At 47.9% G+C, this 19,358-nt stretch overlaps 1 protein-coding gene across 2 annotated transcripts in view; it reads right to left on the minus strand.

Annotated features, from left to right (window-relative positions):
* Positions 1 to 6,355: 6,355 nt before the first annotated feature.
* LOC102451371 (histo-blood group ABO system transferase-like) overlaps positions 6,356 to 19,358 on the minus strand; it is a 41,198-nt gene continuing 28,195 nt past the window's right edge. For both annotated transcript variants that reach the window (XM_075905817.1, XM_075905816.1), the window contains 2 exons: positions 18,126 to 18,260; positions 6,356 to 7,623 (listed from right to left, as the gene is read on the minus strand). In XM_075905817.1, coding sequence (XP_075761932.1) covers positions 6,936 to 7,623; positions 18,126 to 18,260 — 823 coding nt within the window. In that variant the 3' untranslated portion in view covers positions 6,356 to 6,935. The remainder of the gene's footprint in view (positions 7,624 to 18,125; positions 18,261 to 19,358) is intronic.

Raw genomic sequence — 19,358 nt, forward strand, 5'->3', positions numbered from 1 at the left:
GTTACTAAGGAGATACAGCTGAGCAGGGATCAGCTGACTCCCTTATAAAGAACAGCAACATAGAGAGAATCACCAGGTAGATCAGCAGGGAGACAGAGACCTGTCAGAGGGTGAGGGAAGCAAGTAGGCGCTACCCGAGAACCCTGAGACATCAGTAATGCTATGATGCTTCCTGGGGTCCCCTGCATTGTTAGGCACCTTGTTATCACCTGCCCTTAGCAAGAGGAAGTCTTGTCTGTCGATCAGGTCCTTGACTCCACCAGCCTCTGCTGGCCCTAGCACTGTCCTCTGGGCCTTCAGAGGCCTTGCTTTCTCTGTACAGGTTAGGGATAGACACAGAACAACACCAGAGTCCTTCAAGCGTCCCTCTGGAGTGCCCAACCGCAACCCTCTAAATACTCACTGAATTTCCAGATTCTCTGCTCCCAAAGGAGTGATATACACACCAGCTTACTAGTGTCAACTGAGGATCACCACTCCGGTTAACACAGAGCACTTAAAGAACAGAAAATAAAAGTAAAAATACTGGAAAGAAAACAAAATCATAACATGGGTTCAAAACCCTGTACCCAGCTATAAGACTGAAACTAGGGGTGCAAGCAAGCAAATGAGTTTAATATAACTGCCAATAACATGTTCAGTCTCACAGCAGATATCTTATGCTGAAGACATTCCAGCATGCCCATAAACCGCACCTTTGCACTGTCCCATTCTTCCAGCTGTGCTCTGAAGAGTTGCTGGATCTGATCAGTGGAGTGCCTGAGCTGCTGCATCTTAAGGCACTGAGAAGCTTTTACTTATTGGAGTAATTTTTTGATAACACTTACTGCTACGTCTTCAATAACTGACTTTCCAAGTCTGCTTAGATTCAGCAGTGGAATATTATCTACCCCCATGACTACCATCCTACTCGCCTCCCTGAGACTCTCCGATCAGACGGCATTTGCAATAGAACCCTGCAACGCAAACTCTGTCTGTGCTGGGCTGGGGTCCTGGAGGTGGAGGAAAACCAAATCAGCTATTATTAAAGAGAACAGGCAGTTAGTTATTCTATTGCATGGAGGCACCAGAAGCTAAGCATGTTGCCCCACAGGCTAGATGAAAGAGTTTTATTCTTTAGGGTGAGTCTACACTGCACTGTTATTTCGAGATAATTACTGTTATTTTGAAATAACAATGCGAGCGTCTACACAGCCATTCCGTTATTTCGAAATTCTTTCAAAATAATGGACATCTTATTCTGAAATCTGTAAACTTCATTCTACGAGGAATAACGCCTATTCCAAAATAGCTATTTCGAAATAAGTTGTGTGTAGATGCTCCATTGCTCCTATTTCAAAATAGCCCCTCCCCAGTGCCTCGTGGGGCTCTAACTCGAGATAGCAAGTCTACATTAGGGAAGACTGCCCTGAACTAATTTTGAGGCTTCCCTGCAGTGTAGACGTGCTATTTAGAAATAAACTATTTCGGAATAGCTATTCTGGAATATCTTATTTTGAAATAAGCATGCAGTGTTGACGTGCCCTTAGAAACATTTCCAATAGATTTTCCCTTTTTCTGCAGCTATGGGAGGTTGAGCGTTACGTGTTAAAAACAATCCTCAAATAAATATAATTAAAATAACGATTCCTATTAGCTAACAAAAGACAACACATTGTAAAGAAGATGTACCAACCAATAAGGAAGATTAATCACTCGATACAAAATCTGCTATCCAATCAACTCCTTCAGCAAATGAATCTGAATTTTTTAAAGAGACTTTTGAAACACACTCTCACAACCTCTCATTAAGAATCACCTCTTCCAATGTGCTGAGCATCTCCAGAGTAGTTCTGAGCACCCTCAACACATGGTAGGGCACTCAACCTCACTCATTGGTGGGGCACTCAGGACCTTGCAAGTTTGGGCTTTACATCACCACCTCTTGGGCAGCTTGTGATAATTTGAAATTCAATTGCATATGTATTTTACATGAAAATTCAAAATATGCATTCTGTAACCCTATTAAAATACAGGAGTAATTAATATAGTTCTCATTTGAATAATGAAATTCACCCAAGGTCTACATAAAATAAAGAGTCCAGCTAATGTTATCTTATAGTACAATAGGAAGTGAGTGTATTTATCAGCAGGCAATTCAGATATTTGCTTCTTTTTTTCATTTCTTTCATCATAGTTTTGGCAAAGTCATACAGTTCTTCTGAAGTCACAGACTAGTTAAAAAGAAAGGATAACGTGGATAGTATTTTGCTCCACATGATAAAACATTTTTTCCCCTCTCTTTTCACTTCCCCTGCCCTTCTCCCCCCATCACGGGGTGTGAAACGAGGCTTACAGGAGAGGTCGACAAAGGCTTCCCTTGTCAAGCGCTCTACTTCTATACTGGTGCGCTGTGCTGGATCAGCTGATTGTCAGCACAGCATGGCAGCCATTTTTATTTTAATGAAGCGGAGATTATTTAAATCCCCGCTTCATTGACTATGTTGGGTAAACTAGTTTACATGGCTCCGTCGACGGAGCCATGTAGTCTAGAGTAGACATACCCCTAGGGTGTGTCTAGACTACATGCCTCCTTCGACGGAGGCATGTAGATTAGCCAGATCGGAAGAGGGAAATGAAGCCGCGATTAAAATAATCGCGGCTTCATTTAAATTTAAATGGCTGCCCCGATCTGCCGATCAGCTGTTTGTCGGCAGATCGGGGGAGTCTGGACGCGATGCCCCGACAAAGAAGCCTTTCTTCATCGACACAGGTAAGCCTCGTGAAACCAGGCTTACCTGTGTCGATGAAGAAAGGCTTCTTTGTCGGGGCATCGCGTCCAGACTCCCCCGATCTGCCGACAAACAGCTGATCGGCAGATCGGGGCAGCCATTTAAATTTAAATGAAGCCGCGATTATTTTAATCGCGGCTTCATTTCCCTCTTCCGATCTGGCTAATCTACATGCCTCCGTCGAAGGAGGCATGTAGTCTAGACACACCCCTAGTGACAGATGATATGGGAAAAGCCGAAGTACTCAATGTTTTCGTTGCCTCTGTCTTCACAGACAAGGTCAGCTCCCAGACTAATGCACTAGGCAACGCAGTATGGGAAGGAGGTGGCCAGCCCTTGGTGGGGAAAGAACAGGTTAGAAACTATTTAGAAAAGCTAAACATACACAAATCCATGGGTCCAGATTTAATGCATCCGAGGGTACTGAGGGAGTTCGCAAATGTCATTGCAGAGCCTTTGGCCATTATCTTTGAAAAGTCGTGGAGATCGGGAGATCCTAGATGATTGGAAAAAGGCAAATGTAGTGCCCAGCTTTAAAAAAGGGAAGAAGGACAATCCAGGGATCTACAGACCCGTCAGCGCGTCAGTCCCTGGAAAAATCATTGAGGCGATCCTCAAGGAGAAAGACTGTTCACAGTAGTAACAGATGGCAAAATGAGGAGCAATGATCTCAAGTTATAGTGGGGAAGGTCTCAGTTGGATATTAGGAAAAACTATTTCACTAGGAGGGTGGTGAAGTATTGGAATGGGTTACCTGTAGAGGTGGTGGAATCTCCATCCCTAGAGGTTTGTAAGTCTTGACTTGACAAAGCTCTGGCTGGGTTGATTTAGTTGGGGTTGGTTCTGTCTTGGGCAGGGGGATGGACTAGATGACCTCCTGAGGTCTCTTCCAGCTCTATGATTCTATGATTCGATGAGATGTGAGAAAAAGTTATGGAGTTTTACCAACTGTCTGTATATTCTAGGGGTGGTCAACAGTTAGCCGATGGTCAGGGCAGTGTGTGTGTGTGTGTTACACCCGAGTCTTCAACTGCTGGGATACAAGGTCCCGTCGCAGTGGGCAGCCTAGGGAAGGCTGACGGGCGCCCCGAGAAGTTTAATGTCCGTGTCTTTGACTGCTAGGATCAGGTTCCTTCGGGGTGGGCAGCTAACAGGCTGACAGATGCCCCAGAGTTTACAGGGAGAGCTTATTACACCTCAGACTTTGACTGCTAGGATACATGATCCCTTCACAGCGGGCAGCCTAGGGAAAGCTGAGAGATGCCTCTACGGATCTGTCCTCTGGAAGCGACACGATCCAAATGCCCAGCTCTGCCTGTATCTGTCCCTTATGACCAGCTGGATTTCTTTTAAATTGTGCTTGGTTCTGTTACAGCAACTGAAGGAGTCAGGTTAAAACTTAAACAGTTACAGGTTTATTAAAGAAGCTTATAAATCGTATGGTTACAATGGCTATTGCTCTATTTCTTAACTGCTAGCAAATATAGATCTTAAAAATGGTTACAAAGAAAATAAAGATAGAAAATAGAAATAATGGTACCAAGTGACAGCTTAATCTTTAAAGAGCTCTAAGTCTATGTGTACACTTAAGACAAAGGAACACATCCAGGTACAATTTTTACCCCCTTCTCTGCCTCTCGACTCCAGCGTGTCAGGCCAGGGCCGGTCCCTCAATTCCTAGGAAAGACGAATATGAGGTGGGCGTCCCCATGGAACCTCGGGAGGCCAATCACCTAACCCGACCAGCAGATAGATGGTAGATTGACTCTCAGAGTAAGTTGGACCCATCTTTACACCAATAGAGGCCTGTATCCTCTTTCTTATCTAAGATGCCAAATTGTGTTGGTCCGTCTTTGTGACGCCAGTTCTTACAAGGGAGTTTCAAGTTAATTTACACTTGCAAGAGAGATAACTAAATTGTGAGTACTGGACATTCTTTACTGGGCGGGAGATTCCTTCCCCCGCAGACGAATGTGTGTTTGTATCAATATAGGTGCCAGCCAAGGCAGTTCTTGCAGCCTCGGGGACAACAATTGGCGTATCTCTGTTTACAGCCATCCAGGGACACAGCAGCCAGCATATCCGGGCCTTCTGTCAAGGCTTTAAAGACTATGTTGATCTTACTGCTCTGTGTGCCCTGTATACTCCAGGCAAGCAAAAATGGATGTTACAGGGGGGGTTCCTGTCTGGCTACACCAACCCGCAGCTCACAAGCCATATGCAGCACTTTGATTAGAAAATTGCAGCTCCTGATGATACCGCTCAGGCTGGTGGCTCTGCAAAAGGCTGCTCACACCTTGGCCACTCTGAATTGTGTTCCAACGTGTGCTCACAGCCTGCCACTCTGCTGACAGCCTCCCCCCTGGGTACGGCTTTCCAGCCAGTGCACGCTTAAGGCTAGCCACTGAGTGCACGCACCCCAACAGCTGGAGGGAGACATGCATGGCGGTAGGTGTGTCGGTGGGTCCGGGTCTTAAGTTAGACCAAAGGGCGGGATTGGATTGGATTGGAGCGGAGGGAGGGCCTGGCTCTGGGCGAGGGGATGGGGGGATTTGGTTGGGGGGGGTGGGAGTAGGAGTCAGCTCCAACTGCTCAGGAAGCGCGCGGCTGTCGTGGGGAGTGAGGAGCAGAATGTGTGCTTCCTGAGCAGTTGGAGCTGGTGCAGTCCTGGGACTCCTCCTCCCTCTTCTCCCCCCCAACAGGCAGGCAGCAGGGGAAGGAAGTTGCTGGTGTGCCACATACATAGCTGTTCAGGAAACACGCCAGCTGTTTGGGGGAGGGGGAAGCAGTGCACATGCTTACTAAGACCCTAGACCTGGCGTGCAGCTGTAGGATCCCCAGGTACTGGCCCCAGTTGTCCCTGTCCCCTCCCCCTGGCTAAACCCCCCCCCATGAGTCCCTGCTCCCTGCACCAGCGCCCTGTTCCCTGCCCCCACCAGCACAGTTGGGGTTTGGGGGTTTTTGGAGGGGTTGTTTTTTAGCATCTCACTTGTGTGGACCCAACTAACTTTTCTCAGCGTCAGTGACCCCTAACTCAAAACAGGTTCTCCGCCCCTCTCATAAATAAAGACAACACTGAAACATGTTGTGTTTGATATAATATTTTATTTAAAAATGAAGCCTGATCAACAAGCCGCCAATTGGGGCCACGCCTGCATCTGGCCGCAGAATCATAACACTCCTGCACACACACCCAGACCTGAAACCTGAGCCTATCATACACTGGAACTCCCTGTCCTGAGCTTCTCATATCCCAAACTTCTGCACCCCCACATCCCCAGTCTTCTGCCACAAGATTGCTACACCAACCGCTCACTGCAAATCTGTGTCCTGGGCCCGTGATACTTCCAGCCTCCCTGCCCTGAACCCCTCATACAGCCCAACCCAAACTTGTGCACCCGCACATCTGCCAGCCTGCGGTTTGCTCAGCACCCAACCCTCCACCTGACCCCAACACTCTCCAGCCTGGAGCCCCCTCCCTGAGCCAGCATCCCCTTCTCTACTTTCTCCTGCACCCAAATTCCCTCCCAGCGCTTGCACCTCTCACCCCTTCCCACACCCAAATCCCTAATTCCCATCCCAAAGCCCGCACCTCCTGTTTCAATCTAGTGAGAGTGGCTCTTGTCCGAAATTTCCTGTACTGTTATTTTCATCACTATATTTTGTGTACTATCTATATCTGCATAACCTAAATGAATTGCATGCACCTCTTTTCCTGGAACGACTGGGACACGTGGTTTTAGACTCAACAACTTCGCCCCCGGAGTACCGGCACCTATATAGGTAGATATATAAAAATAAATATATAATATGTGGTTCTTTGCACTCTATCCACCGCTATTTTAGATCGTCATCTCTAATGGGTATATTCTCATCAACCAAGGAAACCTGCAATATCATTTAGGTAAGTTTGAACTAAGATCGTGGCGGGCAACCTGTGGCCCTTCAGGTTAATCTGATTACAGGCCACGACAGATTTTGCTAGCATTGACTGTGCGCACCACCCCTATAGCATTCCGTGGATGCCCTTCTCTGTTCTTGGCCAATAGGAGCTGTGATGTGTGGTGCCTGCAAATGATCAACATCAGCAACATCAAATTACTTTGGGCCACATTTGTCCTGCAGATTGCCCACCACAACACTAAGACCAGTCAGAGAAGAATTTCATTTATTTCTGATTGCAGTATGGTTCTTTGGTACAGCAAGAAACCTCCTTTTCCTAAGGATCTCTGGCCTACCTATATTGTCATCCCACAGGTATTCTGGGGAAAGTATTTTAGTTGGTTTGTGGTAAACAAAATACTTGTTTAAGTGACTCTCTTCTTGCCATACTGCCTCAATTCCATTGTCTTTGTCCACCATGATGGCTTCATGGCATTTCTTGGTCAGCTTGTAAATCTCCTTTACTGTTCCTCCAAAAAATGCTCCCATATAGTAGAAGTCACCCTCATCATGGGGCACATAAGCTTGAGAAACAGGTCGACGTTCATAGGAGAAAGACTGACGCTCTGCAGCATAGAATCCTGGGTGTAGTGTGCCAAACAAGTTGCTCAGGATTTCTACTCCAACTTGGTCATTAAACCTCATGTCTATATCAACACACACAAGGTAGTCGACCTCATTAATGAACTGATTCTGAGAAAAGTGGTTGATCATTTCCATGCGTCGCATAGAGATTTCTTGCCACCTCGAGTAGTTTTGGACTTTCAGAACTACTACGTTCCTTCCTTCTTTGAGCTCAACTTTAGGAACTTCTTGTGGTCTGTCTGTGAAAATGTAATAGTTCACCTTATATCCAACCATAAAATACATCTCTGCGGTTTCTAAAAATTTCTGGAGGAACACGACATACCTACCAAAAAAAAAAAGAAATTATTAGAAATAAAAGGCATGGTGGAGAAGACTGGAAGAAGGGGCAGAGCTATACTGCATCATGAAGATGAGGATGAAAATTCTGAACATAGTGTGCAACAGGATAAGAGGCGGTGAAAGAACTGACAGGGCTGGTGACTTGACTGGACTCACTAGAAGGATCTAGGATTTAGCTGTTGTTATTTAGGGAGGGAAAGATGAACCAATTGAAAGCACTTACTGATGATCAAAGCTGTGTAAATGTCTGTTGTTTTGTCCTTAAAAAAAACCCAATTAATATAAGATTTCTCTTAAGAAGTAACAAATCACTGTGACACCACCTAAAAGGCTTTGCTGCAAGCAGGAATTGATAATGCTCATGCACATCAAAAATAACTTTTATATTTTAATCAGAAACAATGTTTTAAAAAATATTTGGTGCGAGTTTCCTGGTGAGGATTACTTCCTTCCAAACCCTGGTGATTATCAACCTTCATCTCTTGAGCCACATTCAGCTCTCCAAAGCATTGTACATGACTCTGATGGAGTCTGTGCTACAGGAGCGAGTGAGGTCTTAGGGTATGTCTACACTACAAAGTTAGTTCGAACTAACGGACGTTAGTTCAAACTAACTTTCATAGGCGCTACACTAGCGCTCCGTTAGTTCGAATTTAATTCGAACTAACGGAGCGCTTAGTTCGGACTAGGAAAACCTCATTTTACGAGGATTAAGCCTAGTTCGAACTAGCTAGTTCGAATTAAGGGGTGTGTAGCCCCTTAATTCGAACTAGTGGGAGGCTAGCCCTCCCCAGCTTTCCCTGGTGGCCACTCTGGCCAACACCAGAGAAACTCTTCTGCCCCCCTCCCGGCCCTGGACCCCTTAAAGGGGCACGGGCTGGCTACAGTGCCCGTGCCAGGTGCAAGCCTGCCAGCACCCAGCCAGCAGACCCTGCACCTGCCACGGATCGAGCCACCCACCCGATGCCCCCCAGCCCTCCCCCTCTTCCCGGGACCAGGCTGGCGGCTCCCGGGAGCTTGCCCGGGACCTCAAGAGGCGGGCACCCACCTGGGCTAGTGCGGACATCGTGGACCTCGTCTACGATCTCCGCACTAGGCACAGGAAAGTGGCCGACTAGAGCAGGAGAGCTGTCAGCCTGGCCACCCAGGAGCAGGTGTGCAAGAGAATCAAGGGGGTCCACTGAGACCCCCGACCCTGAGCCCTGAGCTTACAATGGCCGTCCTGGGTCAGACCAAAGGGCCATCTAGCCCAGTAGCCTGTCTGCCGACAGCAGCCAACCCTAGGAACCCTGGAGGGGATGGACCGAAGACAGTGACCAAGCCATTTGTCTCGTGCCATCCATCTCCAGCCTTCCACAAATCTTGGCCAGGGACACCACTCCTACCCCCTGGCTAATACCACTCCATGGACCCAACCGCCACCACTTTATCTCACTTCCCTTTAAACTCTGTTCTAGTTCTAGCCTTCACAGCCTCCTGCAGCAAGGAGTTCCACAGGTTGACTCTTTGCTTTGTGAAGAAGAACTTTCTGTTGTTAGTTTGAAGCCTGCTACCCATTCCTTTCCTTTGGTGTCCTCTAGTCCTTCTTTATGGGAACTAATGAAGAACTTTTCTGTATGCACCCTCTCCACCCAACTCCTGCTTTTAGAGACCTCTATCCTGTCCCCCCTCCATCTCCTCTTTTCTAAGCTGAAAAGTCCCAGTCTCTTTAGCCTCTCTTCATATGGGACCTGTTCCCAACCCCTGATCATTTTAGTTGCCCTCCCCTCTCCCAGCCTCTCTCTTCCCCTCTCCCACCTCCTTTTCCCAGTCTCCCCCAGTTTTGTTCAATAAAGACAGATTCCATTTTGAACACAATTGTCCTTTATTTTGTACATCAAGAAGAGGGGCTAGGGAAGGGTAAGTGGAAGGAGGTGAGGGAGGAATGGGGTACGCGCCCCCGATGGGGAGGACTGGGCTGGCTCTGCGGGCTTCTGGGGGTGGAAGCTCTCCTGCAGCTCCCCAATTGCCCCCTCTCCCCAGATGGCAGTCTGCGGCAAGTGCAGCCGGGCTGATGGCCGAGTGCTGTGATGTGCCCAGTGTGGGTACTCCGGGCAATCCAAGCCAGGACTGCTTTGCAAGTGGGGCACCCCTGAGAATTGTCTGTCCGGGGTGCCTGAGACAGCATCTCCACGCTCTAAGTCCTCCTCTGATGCCCTGCCGGCACTGCTTCTGGCCATCCTTAAGCCTGGTTCAGGGTCCACTTAATGTGGACACGCTAGTTCGAATTAGTTTTTTAGTCTGGATCCGTTCGCTCGAATTAGCTTAGTTCGAATTAACTAATTCGAACTAAGTTAGTTCGAATTAACGTTGTAGTGTAGACGTACCCTTAGATACTGTGCAGATTACACAAGTGCTCTGCCCATGAATACATGTGGAAGTGCCAAGAAATGAAGCACAGACACCATGGCGCTCTATCCTTCCCCACAGCCAGGAAGGAGAAAAGTGAAGAGCTGACATGTACCCTGTCTGTATCTGAACCAAGTGTTATAAGAGCTCCCCGCCATGTAGCCAGTGATGAGCCAAGATCTTTGGCAGTGGTTTGACATCAATGGCTGGGAAACAGCCAGGGAACTAGGACCACCAGCACTTAGGAGCCTTATCCTGCTGTCATATTGGAGCGAGCCAGCAAAGGAAACTCTAAAACATCCATCAAAACCCCTCAAGGGCCAGTTGAGGCATCACTATCTTCCAGAATTCAACTCACACCCAACAGGAGAGAGGGAGCTTTACAGTTACACTGCAAATATCCACCCCCCTTCATTTGACTATGAGAGAGATGAACATGAGAGTTGTACACTGTAGCTCTTAGAAATTAACATCAACCTCATTTGTTGCCCCTTTAGAACTCTGTAGTAGTGAATGAGAAACATCCTCCCGGTCTTTGTCCTTGTTTGGCTGTTCTTTATACAGTACAGGCAGTCCCCGGGTTACGTACAAGATAGGGACTGTAGGTTTGTTCTTAAGTTGAATTTGTATGTAAGTCAGAACTGGTACATATTGTAGGGGAAACTCTAGCCAAACATTTCTCCAGAGCTCAGTTTTATTATCCCACACCTCACTTCCCTCAGTCCTGCAGACCAGGGAGACACGGAGTGGCTTTTCTCGCCATGGAGGACGCGGGCGGCAGGACCGCGGCGCGTCTCGGCGGTCTGCTGGGAGGGAGGGGGCGCAGCTAGTTTGGGGTTGCCTCACCCCGTTTGTAAGTAGGGATCCGATGTAAGTCGGATCCATGTAACCCGGGGACTGCCTGTAAATAGATATACAGCACAGAGTGAAGACTGGAATTGTTCATTCACAGTCATTTCCAATGCAGTTACTGGCCACATGCAGTTTGGATGCTCCAGAAGACCTTTTTGCAACATATTTAGGCTTGCTTGAAGAAACTGATTTCTGATTCAAAGCTAGGCATTTTTAAGTAAGCCCATTTCTCATTACAAAACAAAAAGCGTGAAGATGTACCAGGAATCATTTAGCAATCTTCCTTATAAAACAAAGGATACAAATATGCTACTTATACCCAAAATATTATTGGGAAGAGATTCTAACTGATATTGATTCTGGGGTAGTTGCAAACCATTGTGCCAGCATCATATATAGGGGTGTTACATTGCTTGGGGTTTTGTCTTTCTAAGTCCTGTCTGCATGTAATCATTATCAATCCTATTAAACTTTTTGCAAGGGTGGGAAAGTTAGCTCCAGTATCCTGGACAAATTCAATCCTCATTTCTATCATTCCATCTTCCCAGATTGGCCCTGTATTTTCAAAATGACCTGGTATTCTGTGCTTTCTGTCCTAATGTGTCGTGTCTCATTGATGTACAACATTGAAAAGCTGCCTTAGGGTATGTCAACACAGTAAAGTTAATTCGAAATAACAGACCTTATTTCGAAATAACTTTCCTAGCGTCTACACAGCCAAACCACTACAGCGCTCATTTCGAATTTGGTAAACCTCATTCTACGGGGAATAACGCCTTCTGTCTACACCACAATGTTATTTTGAAATAAGCTACTTCGAAATAGTTAAGTTGAAATAGCTTATTTCGAAATAACGTGTCTCCACACAAAATGCATTTCAAAATAGCGTTTTGCTATTTCGAAATAGCACGCCCGCACTGAGTGGATGCTGAATCGTATTTTAGGCCATCTGGAACCAGATCCGGCAGGGCATCAGGTCAGGCGTTACTTTGTGTGGCTGCTGCCTGAGGCTATCTGAGGCCTGTGCTTAAAGGGATACCCCCCTGGACAGCCTGTAATCACCTTTCCCTGCTTGTTTGCCTACCTCACTGAGGCACAGCACATTTTTGTCTCTGTCTGCTTTGGTTGTCCTGACTCGGGACACCACAGCACTTGGCACCGTGGAGCCAGAGCTGCCCCTGGGCACTCTTGTGCTCATTTTGGATGTCTTGCTGTAACCCTGGCAGCACTTTCTGCAGGCTGCCATCCAGGAGGCCAATCAGGAGGCTGTCAGCATCCAGGAAGCCCTGTGGGAGAGCTTCTACCCTAAGGAGCACTAAGAGCCTCCCCAGTCCTCCCCACCAGGGGCTCATGCCTCATTCCTCCCTCACGTCCTTCCACTTACACCTCCCCAACCCCCCTTCCTGATGTAAAATAAAATATACGTTTTTTCATAAATACAAACTGTATTTAACAAAACTGGGGGTGGAGAATGAAACTCTGGTGTGATTGGGGAAAGGAGGTGGGAGAAGGGAGGAGAGAGGGTGATAGAGGGGAGGGGGAAACCTGGGAGGAGGGAGCTGGAAGGGGGAAGCAACGGGAGGAAGGGGGAGGGGAAGATCAGGGTTCAGGGTTGGGGGTCTCACTGGACCAACTTGATTGTCATGCGAACCTGCTCCTGGGTTCGCATGTGGCTTTTGGTGGCCAGGCTGGCAGCTACCTTGCCATAGATGGCCGCATTCCTCCGTCTAGTGCAGAGATCATGGACATTGGGGGCATCCCTCCCAAACCTGAATAAGGTCCATGATCTCCACTCTGGACCAGGAAGGTGCCCGCCTTCTCCAGGCCCTGTCAGCAGAGCCGGACTGAGGCATGGGCGAGCCGGGCAGCTGCCCAGGGTGCCAACCGATGGGGGGCACCTGATGGCAGCTGTAAGAGGCATGCGGCGTCCCTTACAGCTGCCATCAGGCGCCACATGCCCAGCTCCTGCAGCACCGGCCAGCAACGCCCTTCCCCCCATGGCTGCGGGGCCCTGCATGACCCGGCACGTGTGTCAGCGGTGCTGGCCAGGCTGGGCTGGGCAGCACATGCGCTGTGCACCCCAGGGGCGGACCCTGGGCTGCTCGCCAGCGACTGTGGCCAGCCCGCACATGCACCATGCGCCCTTAAGGCGGGCCCGTGTACCCTGGGGGGAGGGGCTGCCTCACGCCCCACGGGCGGGCCTGCACATGCACTGTGTGCTCGGGGGTGGTGCGGCATTCCTGGGAGCCGGCAGACTGCTCCTGGAGAGTGGTGGAGGGCTGGCTCTCTGGCGTGTCTCACCACCCTGTCCTGCTGATCCAGACCCTCTGGTCTCCTCCAGCAATAGCACAGAGTTGGGGACTCAGCCCACAGCAGAGTAAAACAAACACTCAGCTCAGCTCTGGGAAGGCTCAGTCAAATGGGCTTGACATGGCATTCAGGTGCACATCCCCAGTGGGATCAGAATCCCAGCTAAATACACTTTACTCAGTATTAAGTTTTACACAAAGCAAGCTCATAAAATGTTCACCCCCTTTTTTCAATGAATGTGAGATATGGACAGCTGTTTCCCCCTCAGGTAACAATTATTTACACAGGACTGAATATAAACAAGTGCTTTTGTTAAGTACAAAAAGTAGGATTGAAGCAATTTGCAAATAATACCAGACAGATCAAAGTAAGTTACTAAGCGAAGTAAAACAAAACACACCAGCTAAATCCAGAAGCACCAACAGACCTTCTGGGTCCCTGGGAAAGGGGAGAGGGAGCAGGGCCATGGGTGGAAGGAGCAGAGCTAGGGCAGCTGGCCCTCAACACTGCAGTTGTCCCATTTCCCTTCCCTGTTGGTGGGCCTGGCTAAGCCTAATACACTAGGAAATGTGTTACATACAATATTTTGCCCTAGCTGTAGTTCTAATCGTCCTTTTTCACAGGCTGGACTGCCTCCCAGACTGGGCTTGATCGTCCCCCTTATTTAGTCTTAGATGTTTCTAGCAATCATCTTGGGTGGTAAGGAGGGGCGTCCTTATGTCTGCCAGCAGCCCTTATTGTTTAGTTTCCCACCTTTATATCTCTTTTGCCAAAGATGGGAATTCTTTGTGTTCACTTCCAACTTCTTCATGCTTCCAGTGGAAAAATACAGCATCCAAAATGGGTTTCAGCATCAGGCCTTGGCAGAACCAGGGTCACCGATGGGATGGGGGGAGTAGGAAAAGGAGACAGTTGCCTGGAGTGCGGGCCCTTTAAAGCACTGCCGGAGACCCACCCAGAGCAGTCTACATGGTGCAGAGGGCTGGCTGTCCCTACTGACAAGGTTCCACTCCTTTTGCTGGTTCTAGAACTGAGCCTCCTCTAACATTGCCCAGGGCCCAACCAAGTCTGTTGCCAGCCTTAAACAGGACCACCCATAGTCCAGGCTAACAGGGAAAACAAAACTATTCACAGATCATTGTTCTGAGTACTGGACCATTCCGTTCCTTGAGTATTACTAATGGCCCTTACTTAGCATGTCTAGTTTAGTAAAATAGATTTATATTTCATATTTCTAACTTCAAATGCAGGAATGATACATGCACACAAAGAGCATGTCTACACAGCAGCGTTATTTCAGAATAATGTCAGTTATTCCGAAATAACAGCACGCGTCTATACAGCAAGCTCATTATTTCGAAATAAATTCGAAATAACGGGCTTCTTACTCTGACTTCTGTAAACCTCATTGCATGAGGATTAAGGGAAGTTGGGGAAAGAATGCTTTATTTCAAAATAACTGCTCTGTAGACAACATTAAGGGTACGTCTACACTAGCCCCCTAGTTCGAACTAAGGAGTCTAATGTAGGCATTCAAAGTTGCAAATGAAGCTGGGATTTAAATACCCCAGCCTTTATTTGCACCTTCCCGTCCGGGCACCATTTTTAAATCCCCTTAGTCCGAACTAACTGCCCGCTGCTACACACGGCAGTCAAACGTTAACTCGAACTAAGTTGTTAGTTCGTGTTAACTGTTGCACCCTACCTTTGAAATGGCTGCTCCTGCTGCCCAGACCTGCCTTGGTGGCTTGTCTGCAGGGAGCAAGTGGCCTGCCAGTACCAGGCTGTGCGCTCCCACCTCAGCCCAGGGCCCTCCTAGCGTGGTGCCCAAGGGCAACTGCCCTCCCTCGCTACGCCACTGATGCAGGGGGGCTTTTGGAGCAAAGCTTATTGTGCCGCTTCACCGCCTTTTAGCTCCTCTCCGCAGTGCCACCGGGAAGGGGCGATGGGGATGCATTGTACTGAGCTGCTGGCGGGGGTGGGGGCAATGAGCATCTCCAGGTTCAGCCACCTTCCTGCTGGAGCATCCCGGGAAGGCTACGAGAGAGAAAATGAACTTGAGAAAGCCCTGGCTGGGTTGATTTAGTTGGGATTGGTTCTGCCTTGGGCAGGGGGCTGGAATTGATGATCTCCTAAGGTCTCTTCCAGCTCTATGATTCTAAGAGAGGCAGCAGTGGAAGAGATTTTTTTTTTTCTCCCTGTCCAAATCTGCCCCCCAACTTGGAACTGCTCCAGGTCTCACCAGAACTGCCGCAGCTGCAGCCATGCGCTTTTCTCACCAGCACTGGGGTGTGCGCAGAGCTGCTGTTAACATCCAGGCACGCAGCTCTGAACATTCAATTTGACATACACGTGCCACTTCCCCCTCCCTGATCCCCTTTGCAGGGCAAAAGCCCAGACATTTTTTGCTAAATTTCACTAGCGTTGATGTACCCCCCAGACTTCTCTCATGTAGCCCTAAGGGGATGTGTACCACAGGCTGAGGAACACTGTTATAGGCTGCAACTGGTTTTAATGGAAGGTGGTGGGAGATGCCTGCTCTTCATGGGTGTGTTCACTGGAAGCTATTTGCAGCTCCAACTCTGTCATGAAGGAAATAAGATTCCTAATGGAGGTAACAGCTGAGTCACTTACGGGAGGAAAGGATGAAAACAAAATGTAGAACTAATTTCCAGGGAGTGGTCACCTCCACACAGTTGCTTCTCAGGGTGTGAAGCTGGGAGCTGAGGACTGAAATCACAGAGGCAACCCACTCTTGGCCGACCCTGCTGCTCCCATTTTCTAGTCAGAGTGTAGAATTGGGCCGGGTTCTCCAGCACTGGTCAGTCTCTGGGTCAGTGTGGTGGTGCTGGGCTGTGATTTCCAGGCTGGAACAGGGGAAGTGAAGGGGGTGGGGCTAGAAAGCAAAGCGGGGCCTTGAGTGTAAGTAAACCAATTAGTCACTGGAGTAGCTCTTCAACTCATGGTTTGCCCTTCTCCCCTTTTCCACGGAGCAAGAGGAGACAACTCGTAGGAACCTTACACTCCCTCCATCACCAGAGAGCTGGGTGGGGGAGACTCCTACTCTAATTCCCCCCTTCCAGAATCTTGAGGCCTCCCTCTTGCTCAGAGGGGAGTTGAACGACAGGCTTAAAACGTCAGCACCTGGTCTACACTGCAGCTCTTACAGTCAATATCACTGGTGGGAAATCCCAGATCCCAATTTCCTGACTGTTGACACAGCTTTGGAGACCTCATTATAACAGGCATCATCTTTCCATCCCAACAGGGCTGAGGGTTACTTTCTACATGTGCAAGTCCTGTGAGGGGCGGCCTGTCCTTGCTCCTCCCCTATCCTCCCCCAGCACCTCCACAAGCCACAAAACTACTGATCTGAAGCAGGCAATAAGGAAAGGCGCTGAGCCACAGGGCCCACCAGTAAGCAGGTTGTGATGGGGGAGGGAAAGGCATTGATAGCTGGCTGCCTGAAGGCTGCTGAGTACCCAGCATTATTTCCGTGGACCTCAGAACACCCACGGAGTCGGTACCTAGGGCTGCCACTGCTGGAGAGTGAGCCCAAGCCCTGCACAACACACACACACACACACACACACACACACGCATGCACACACACGGAAGCGGCGCACCCAAAGCAGGGGGCCTGGAACAGCCTCCCTGATTTGCCGTACCCTAGGGACGGCTCTGCTACCAGCTGCAGTGCACGAGTAAAGGTGGTTAATATTATACCATGCCATCCTTACCTCTGTACTGCTGCTGGCGGTGGTTTTGCCTTCAGAGCTCGGATCCCAGGCAGCAACAACCATTCTCCAGCTGCTCAGCCCTGAAGGCGGCGCTGCCACCAGCATTACTGCAACCCCCTCCCCCCCGCTACAATTATCTTGTGATACCCCTTCAGCTCCGATTTGGGCCAGGACCCCTACAGTTACAACACGATGAAATGTTAGATTTAAATAGCTCAAATCATGAAATGTATTGTTTTAAAAATCCTGTGACCATGAAATTAATCAAAATAGAAAATGAATTAGGTAGGGCCCTATGCAGGATTAACAAACACTTCCCTGTGGCATGCACAGCTGTTGCAAAATACTTATGTTACTAAATAGTTCCTTAATCTGTCTTGGCATAGCATGTGTGGGTCCGTCACAAGCCACCAAGTATTTTCCTTCATTTACAAATCTGATAAAGCCCTGCTCAACATGAAAGTGAAATTCTTCCTTTGAAAGAAGGACTCTTGAGGAAAGAGTTTTTTTCCTAGTTACATGGTTCTATTTCTGAAATATTCCACCCCAAGTAGAGGGATAACAGTGTAGTGAGAAGATAGAAGATCACCTAGGCTATGTCTTCACTGCTGGTTCTTCCAGGAGAAAATATCCTAATAAGGGACTCATTAGCATAAGTCATGATCTTATTAGCATATTTTCTGCGGTTTCTTTTCGCGCCAGGGGTTTTTGCACAAAAAGGAGCAGTGTGGACTGTTTTTTTTTTTTGCACAAAAACACCATTTTGCGCAATATCTTCCCGCCTCTCCGGTACAGGCATAAGGATCTTGCGCAAAACGGGGGTTTAGCACAAAAAAAACCCCATCCATACTCCTTTTTGTGCAAAAACCATAGTTGCTTCCATAGTTGCTAATCCTTTCAGACCCCCTCTCTCTGATACACACAACAAGCAGCTTAACTTGACCCTTTTTCACAGATGCCAGATCCTTCTAATTTCTTCCTCCATCCCACTGTGAAACCCCAGTCCTTTCCCTGTCACTGAAATGTGTTTTAAGTCAATCAGCAGTCTTCCAACAACACCCCTGCTAGGAAGGGTGAGATGAGCAAGGGATACACCATCACTACACACATACACAAAACAGATTCCCACTCCGCTTAGTGGTTATCTTTCACCTTTCGTAACTAACATATAGTTCTGTGAATAAGCCATACTCACTTTTTGATCGCAAAAACCGTGAGTCCTACAGTGACATTCCTTTGTCGGAACTGCTCATTCAGGATATCGAGGTTATAGGTCCCTTCCCAAACTATTGGCGCAAACCATGGAGTCATCATAAGGACGTCATTTCTCCTGTGGAAGAGGAAGTTTTCTTTAGCATCACACTGTAGAAGTAAGAAATACGGAGGCAGTTGCCTTCACAACACTTAGAAAGACACTACCAGATCTGTGTGTTAAAGTTCAAAAATAGATAACTAAGGGTATGTCTACACTACAAAGTTAATTCATAGAATCATAGAATCATAGGACTGGAAGGGACCTCGAGAGGTCATCGAGTCCAGCCCCCTGCCCTCAAGGCAGGACCAAGCTCCGTCTACACCATCCCTGACAGATGTCTATCTAACCTGTTCTTAAATATCTCCAGAGAGGGAGATTCCACCACCTCCATTGGCAATTTATTCCAATATTTGACCACCCTGACAGTTAGGAGTTTTTTCCTAATGTCCAATCTAAACCTCCCTTGCTGCACTTTAAGCCCATTACTCCTTGTCCTGTCCTCAGAAACCAAGAGGAACAAATTTTCTCCTTCCTCCTTGTGACACCCTTTTAGATATTTGAAAACCGCTATCATGTCCCCCCTTAATCTTCTTTTTTCCCAAACTAAACAAGCCCAGTTCATGAAGCCTGGCTTCATAGGTCATGTTCTCTAGATCTTTAATCATTCTTGTCGCTCTTCTCTGTACCTTTTCCAATTTCTCCACATCTTTCTTGAAATGTGGCGCCCAGAACTGGACACAGTACTCCAGCTGAGGCCTAACTAGTGCAGAGTAGAGCAGCAGAATGACTTCACGAGTTTTGCTTACAACACACCTGTTGATACAACCTAGAATCATATTTGCTTTTTTTGCAACAGCATCACACTGTTGACTCATATTCAACTTATGGTCCACTATGACCCCTAGATCCCTTTCCGCCATGCTCCTTCCTAGACAGTCGCTTCCCATCTTGTATGTATGTAACTGATTGTTCCTTCGTAAGTGGAGCACTTTGCATTTCTCTTTATTAAACTTTATCCTGTTTACCTCTGACCATTTCTCTAACTTGCTAAGGTCATTTTGAATTATGTCCCTATCCTCCAAAGAAGTTGCAACCCCACCCAGTTTGGTATCATCTGCAAACTTAATAAGCATGCTCTCTATCCCAATATCTACATCATTGATGAAGATATTG

Source organism: Pelodiscus sinensis, chromosome 22 (genome assembly GCF_049634645.1).
Source record: "Pelodiscus sinensis isolate JC-2024 chromosome 22, ASM4963464v1, whole genome shotgun sequence".
In the NCBI taxonomy this organism is placed as follows: Eukaryota; Metazoa; Chordata; order Testudines; family Trionychidae; genus Pelodiscus; species Pelodiscus sinensis.